This window comes from Penaeus vannamei, chromosome 31, assembly GCF_042767895.1.
Source record: "Penaeus vannamei isolate JL-2024 chromosome 31, ASM4276789v1, whole genome shotgun sequence".
Lineage (NCBI taxonomy): Eukaryota > Metazoa > Arthropoda > Malacostraca > Decapoda > Penaeidae > Penaeus > Penaeus vannamei.
Window position 1 is genome coordinate 329,865 of NC_091579.1, and position 7,500 is coordinate 337,364.

At 34.7% G+C, this 7,500-nt stretch overlaps 2 protein-coding genes across 5 annotated transcripts in view; one reads left to right on the plus strand and one right to left on the minus strand.

Moving 5' to 3' along the window:
• LOC113800651 (TBC1 domain family member 20) overlaps positions 1-4,191 on the plus strand; it is a 16,277-nt gene extending 12,086 nt beyond the window's left edge. For all 3 annotated transcript variants that reach the window (XM_027351451.2, XM_027351450.2, XM_070143567.1), the window contains exons 5-8: positions 1,899-2,092; positions 2,410-2,626; positions 3,263-3,372; positions 3,640-4,191. In XM_027351451.2, the coding sequence (XP_027207252.1) occupies positions 1,899-2,092; positions 2,410-2,626; positions 3,263-3,372; positions 3,640-3,886 (768 nt within the window). In that variant the 3' untranslated portion in view covers positions 3,887-4,191. The remainder of the gene's footprint in view (positions 1-1,898; positions 2,093-2,409; positions 2,627-3,262; positions 3,373-3,639) is intronic.
• LOC113800653 (carbohydrate sulfotransferase 11) overlaps positions 3,369-7,500 on the minus strand; it is a 24,681-nt gene continuing 20,549 nt past the window's right edge. For both annotated transcript variants that reach the window (XM_027351452.2, XM_027351453.2), the window contains exons 4-5: positions 5,603-5,696; positions 3,369-5,162 (exon numbers count right to left, since the gene is read on the minus strand). In XM_027351452.2, coding sequence (XP_027207253.2) covers positions 4,836-5,162; positions 5,603-5,696 — 421 coding nt within the window. In that variant the 3' untranslated portion in view covers positions 3,369-4,835. The remainder of the gene's footprint in view (positions 5,163-5,602; positions 5,697-7,500) is intronic.

Below are 7,500 nucleotides of genomic sequence, written 5' to 3' on the forward strand. Positions count from 1 at the left end.
TAACCTTGAATTTTCTGTTATATATCCTATGATGTTTAATGGACAAAGATCCAGAGTATGAAAAAAGTGTCCTCCCAGTGGTCTTCAAGTCATGGTGCACTGATTGTACATACCATACCTGTTTACTGTGTGAAATAATGTTAGAGCCCCTTCCTAAATGCCCACCGAGTCTATTCACCCTACAAAGAATTTTGTGGACTTAAAGCATAATCCCTTCACTCAGCCAGCTTTTTTAAGGATATGAAATGCACATCACCCTCAGCCAAATTTTTTCATGACATAATGGTCATGTCACCTGGATCCAAGGGGTAAACCCAGACCACAGGCCAGATAGTGCAAGAGGTCAACCTTTTGAGGAAAAATTATTAGTACGGAAACTCATAATTTCATTAATTACCATGATTTTGGCTGCAGCAAACCATAAATATAAGCCTATTTTTTAGGGGCTGTAACTCCTGAGGAGTCACTGTTGTGATGGTCAAACAAGTAAACACTGATTAGCGTACAAAACTTTAACCTGTTGGATGTGGTTGTGTCACAGAAATCACATTGCCGAAAATACAGGTAGTGGGTTTCATAAGTAGGCTGGGTGTGCGCAAACACCCGTGAGCGTTGACAAAACTCTGTGCCTCCCCTTTACAAAGTTATATTGTGTGAACTTTTTTAGCCTTTTTGCCATTTTCCAATGTCCATAATTGTCTTTTGATTTGCTTTATCCAGATGGTAATATCTTATTTTCCTTGCACAGACTCCATATCATTACTACGTAGTAAATAACTACATACAATTTGGTCATATGTGTCATATATCTCATTTTTTTGTTATTTTCATATTTCCATAATACAACATGCACAGCCGGTCACAGCGGCCAGGAATATGGTGCACATCATGGAAATGGCATCCACCCTGGTGTGGGCGTTCTTCCAGTCACGGCAGCAAATACATGTTACATCCCACATTCATTAATTAATATGAATAATGCTAAAGCTTCCTTCTAATGCCAAACGAGTCAAATCACACTCCAAGAGCCTTTTCCGTCACCTTGGCCTTCACTCATGACGACAAGTTGGCGTCATCCAACCCGTGACCATTTTACCTTATGACGGCATGCTCATGTCACCTGGCCCTTTTTTCCATGACGGGACCATAATGTTACTCAGATCATCATAGGGTTTAAGCATGCTCAGAACACATGGCATTATTTGCATATTCCACCGAGAAAGGAGTTCAGTCATGCCATGATATGTTCTGTAAATGCTATGCTTCAGGAAGCGAATGATGTTTAAGAAATAAAGATCTTCATGAAGCAGATACAAAAGGGTGAAGAACAGAGATCACTATTCCCAAAAGGAGAGTGTTTGTTGAGGTTATTATTGAAAATTTGGAAAAAGACTGGCTGACCTTACTAATGCACTATTTGATAAAAAAAAAAAATAATAATAATAATATTAGTATAGTAATCTAATGCACCAATTTGTTGAATATAGATGTATTTTCATTAAAAAAAGAGAAAATTTATTTAACATGACACCTGGAAAAGTGTGCATTACGAATGTATAATATTATATGAATATTTTAGTCTGCTGCACCAACTTAAATATGGATGTATTTTGAGGTAAAAGCTCAGTATAGATGATGAATGGCAAAAAGGCTCAAATAGAAATATCATGTTTTGCTCTCAGTCCTTTTATATCCAGAGTTAGACCCCAAGACACTCCTATTTTCATTTTGAAGTCCCCATTTCTTTTCATGTGAATCAGATTTTTTGGTACTGAAGTCTCTGCCTTCGTTGTTATTTCATTATTCTCTTCTATATCTTCTGTATTTGGATTTTTAGAATCCTTTTGATAGATTGATTTATCTTATGTACTGATGAAAGCTTCTGATTTGATTGACAGGGTTTTCATGATGTTGCTATAACATTCCTTCTGGTTATGGGTGAAGATGTTGGTTATGAAATGGTGGAGAAGCTCTCCGTCACACACCTGAGTGAGTTCATGCGGCCGACAATGGAGAAGACCACCTATTACCTCACCTATATATATCCCATTCTTCGAAGGGCAGACGCCAAACTCTACCAGTTTTTGATAGAGTAAGACTTAATTTTCTTATTTTTTGGAGAATATTAATTTTTCTTAATGCCTTTTCTTTTAAGACAATAAATTTCTAGTTTGTATTTAATAAAAATGGCTTGTGGGTTTTACCAAAAAAAAAAAAAAAAAAAAAAAAAAGCTCTTGCTTGGCATTGGAGTTACTTTTGTTGATTAGATGTTGGGTCAAGGCAGTTGGTCAGCAAGATACAAATTTCCCACAAGGGTTTAAAGATAGCTACTCTGAAATTGATTGGTGTGATTTTTTTTCAGAGCATATTGAGACCAGAAGTTTTATAATGTTGTATTTTTTTTCCAGTTCAGGTGTAGGAACAGTGTTTTGTTTGCCCTGGCTTATTACATGGTTCGCTCATACACTTTCTGACTACCGCAATGTGGTGAGGTTATACGACTGCTTCTTGGCTTCCCCTTATCTCATGCCCATGTATATAGCTGCAGCAATTGTTTTACACAAGAAAGAAGATGTTTTAGCAGGAGAATGTGATATGGCAATGCAACATTTTATTCTTTCACAGGTGAGTAGGTGCATGACTCTCATCATGGAAATGTTTACTGTTCAGTGGCCATTTATGTATATATGTTTTTTTTACACTATCAAATCAGTTATAAGATACCTAGGGACATAAAGTTTATTGATGTATTGCCAATGCAGTCTTAGTTTCTGGAGTGTACAAACAAATGTGTGATCTTCCTGAATATGCATTTGTCCTAATCTCTTCTTACAGTTACTTGTATACACTCACAGCAACACTCTCACTCTCCCACATTTAAGATCCTCATTCACCTTCACATTCATTATGATTATTTTCCCAACACCAACACTTATGGTCCCACACTCAACACCCTCGTACACCCTTACACTTGTACTTGTACGCATATAATTTGTGTACTGATACTCAAAAACTCTTTGCACACCTCATTTGCCTGCTGCATCTTTTTCCTTTCTCTTTCCCTTTCCCCTCCCTTTAAGAAACTCTTCCATGGAAATTTAATTTTTGGTTTATACTATCTAGACCCTGAAAGAATTAGAACCACAATGCGTTGTAAGTACTTTTCAAATCAGATGTCAAGCAGTCTTTCTTTTTTATAATTATTGTAGTTGTTGATATTTTTTCCATCAATTTTTCTTTCTTTCTTTTCTGTATAAACAGGTTCCTGATACATTACCTCTGGAGCGCATCCTAGTAGATGCAGGGGAATTATATAACCTTTATCCGCCTGACACTTTACAAGAGGAGGTCAATGAGTTTCTGCAGAAAAAGTGAGTAGGGTTTATTATTTTGATTTTTTTTTTTCCCTTATTACTGTTATTGTTATTTCTGTTTTGTTTTTAAATAGCATTATTATTGTTGATTATAATGTTCATGGGTATAGTTATTGCACATATTGTAAATTTTTGTTTATTAGGTATTTGTATTAGTAATATAAATAATAATAAGCGCTATATACAGTATACATTTTAATTATATTATAATTCCTTTCAATAGAAAGTTTATCTTATGCAATAATCTCTCCTTATTCACCAAAGGGCTGAAGAAGAGAAGCTGGAGAAGCAGCAAGTCCTTGAAAGACGCAAGAAGTTTGAAGCAGCACGAAGAGGTCAGAATTACCGGGGGATCCTTGCAACAGTGTTCAGATACCTTCCACTGGTGCCAGCTCAGAGGAATATGCTCGTCAAGGTGGCCGCCTTTGCGGTGACTGCATACATTGCCACTAGCCTTTATAGCTACTATTCCAATTCAGCTCTTGTGTTTCCTTTTGTAGCAAAACGATGATAATGTAAAACAATGCATAGCTCTTAGTTCCTAGTCAGTTTCATCACCTAGTCTTTCACTCTGCTCGATTATTTGAAAGAAAATTTGAATGATGGGTAGTAAACTTCATTATCTTTTTGCTCTGTAAAATGATAAAATAATGGAAGAAGTATGTTAAATGTATATAACATAATTATATTGTACAGAGTTTTAGAGTTTTTTTTTAGTATTTTCAGAATATATATTAGCATGTCAAATTTGTTATATTCAGGGCTCATAATTTAGAGTTTTTGTAAAGTTTACTATGGAATAAAGTGGTTGTTTAATCTCCATTTTATTTTCCTCAAATAATGCAACAGTCTTATAAACAAAATGATAATTTAACTGATCAATAGTTTCAAAGCACCATAAAAAAATCTCATCAAACTTGCCTTGCTTAGAGAAAAATATACATACTTGTAAATAAAGTTTTCTGCATATTAAAACTAAGAGGGAAAATCCTACTTACAGTCCTATGTGTTTTCAGTCTATACCAACATACCAACACCACTGACATATTCAACATTATGTACATAACACTGAAAATATAACAGATGAAATATATTACACACACATTTTTCTCTAAATATCATGTCTGTAGTCATTTACGACCAAAGACTAATGAATATGCATACATTTTTTTCCTTTTGTAAAGATAGCAATATCCTTTGACTTATTCACACATCTCAAAGTCATATTGTGTGTGTCAACATATTTGGCTTTTATACACAGATCCTCATTTCTGGCAATATTTTTTGTTACATCATATATCCATTGTTTTCTTATATTTCTTCATATCAAGTGCATCTTGAATTCATATGCAAAGTTGAAGTACCTCCCAAAAGACCAGCTATCACTTTGCAAGTTTGGTCTCCAAATTTGAAGGTTTGTATTTCCCATATAAGTTGCGAACACTGCATCATCTTCAAACTCAGGAGGAAATAGCATCAAGCATGAACTGTGGAACTGCATAATCAAACAAAATGAAATCATACTTATAAATAGTGTAGATGTCCTTAAGCATGTCTGGAGGTAAAGATTTGAAGTAACTCTCATAGCCATTAATTTTGGCCTTACTCTTTTTAGCATTATGTTTAAGTTTGATGTTAATTTCTTTAATTCCGAGAAGGTTAACAAGGTAAGCCAAGTCGCTGTCTAGAGTTTCAAGTTTGACAACGTAGTCATAGTTTCCTGTACAAGGCTTACAGTTCCAGGAAATTGGTCGCCAGTGATTATTTATCCTTCCAGGTCCTCCCTTCTGTAAATATTAATTTAATAAAGATATGTATGTATGCATGTGTATCTATATATGTGTTTGTGTGTGTGGGTGTGTGATGTAATGGAGATTCGAATCCTTATTCTAGAGGGTAGCTGTGTACATACATATATACATATACATATACATATACATATACATATACATATACATATACATATACATATACATATTCATATACATATACATATACATATATTATATATATACTGTATATATAAGAGAGAGTGTGTGTGTGTGTGTGGGGGGGGGGTTTGAGTGTCTGTGTATTGCCACATGCATGCATGTTTGCTGCTAAGTAAAGTTTAGGGTTTACTGAAGGAACACCCATATATTTCAAGTTATTCCTTATGAATACATGTAATGCTTTGAAATATCCTTTTGACTACGCATTTTCATGATGTAAAGGAAAAACACATTACCCCTTGATGGATGACGAAGGAAAGAAACTGCCTGAACGTGACTGGTTTTCCCCAACTCTTGAAGTACTGCCTGACCATCAGCATGAAGCGGGGTCTGCGGAGATGGAAGATATTAAGAAATAAAAGAATAAATACACAAACAGGTGAAAATGCATCACATATTCACATACTAATACACACACAAACAGTTGTAGCTCTCTCTCTCTCTCTCTCTCTCTCTCTCTCTCTCTCTCTCTCTCTCTATATATATATATATATATATATATATATATATATATATATAAATAGATAGATAGATAGATAGATAGATAGATAGATAGATAGATAGATAGACAGATGAATAGATAGATAGATAGATATGTATGTATATGTATATGTATATATATTTATATATATATATATATATATATATATATATATATATATATATATATATATATATATATATATATAGAGAGAGAGAGAGAGAGAGAGAGAGAGAGAGAGAGAGAGAGAGACAGAGATTATATATACATGTATATACATATATCTACATACATGTATGTATATATATGAATATATACATATATACATATATACATATCTACATACCTATATATATACATACATACATGAATTTTATATATATATATATATATATATATATATATATATATATATATATATATATATATATATATATATATATATATATATATATATATACACGGCAGCTGAACCCTTTCTCTCCTTCCGACTGTTTCAGGGTGGAATGGGATGTAAATAACAGAGTAATTCCGAGCAAAAGTGGACTATATTTTTTTGATTTGTCACCCATCATCTTAGATTTAAACCAAATTTGGTGTTGACAAACCTACTATAGAGGTGGGAAACTTAGCCAAGTATTGTTTTAAAAATGTTTGTGATTTAATAGATATGGCCTATTAAAATTGGGCTCAATCCTCTCATTTCATGGTCCCGCCTGGTAAGTTGCATTGCATCTAATATAACTGATTTCGTAATATCTTTTCTTTTGTTTAAGTGTTTTGTATAAAATTTGGTACCTGACCAATTTTTTGGATGATAAAATCAGAAATGCTGTAAAAATTGATGATTTTTTCCATCTATTTTGAGTTAAATTTGAAACAATACAAATGTAGGGAAAAATCAAATTGGAAAACATGCCTAAGATAATCAAGATTTTTTTTTCTTTTTTGTCATTTCGCCCAATTTCATCGTATTTTATGTCTACTCAGAACTTATTTTGAGATTTATGAAAGCTCTTTGTGTCCAAATTTGGAGCGATGACGTATTTCAGGCATGAAAACTGGCTAACATTGAAAAAAAAAAAATTGGTGAAACCATAAGAAACCATTTTTCGTTCCTTCTCCAGACTTTGCTACCCTTGCCATGCTCTCGACGTCGGGTTATCCACGGCGCTGCGGACCTTCTACCACGACTCCTCTCCTAAAGAGACTCCTCACCTGTCTGTTCTCATCCTGCCCCGCACCGAGGAGATCTACTCTCTCCGTCGCCCCTTTTCACCCTCTCAACTGCAGGCTTATCTTACGCCAGGTGAACACTCTCCGCGCAGCCTGTTAAACACTAGCCCTATACCTCGAAGGTGGGAGCCTATGTTGTTCCTTGTGTCTACTGTGATAAACAGTACTTTGGTGTGAGAGGCGCTAGTCTCACTAAGCGTCTGTCTCAACATCAATATGCTGTATCCAGGGGACACACCAAGAACACCCTCTTCTGCCATCAGTGGGACACACGCCTTCTGATGGATTGGTCTGTTAATGAGCAGAACTCCTGGGATCACCATGACGACGGAAGGCCGTATTCAGGCGTAGAAGGCCCTAGGAAAAGCGGGACTGGGTTTGTTATGAAACTTTATATACAAGATAAAAGACCAGGCA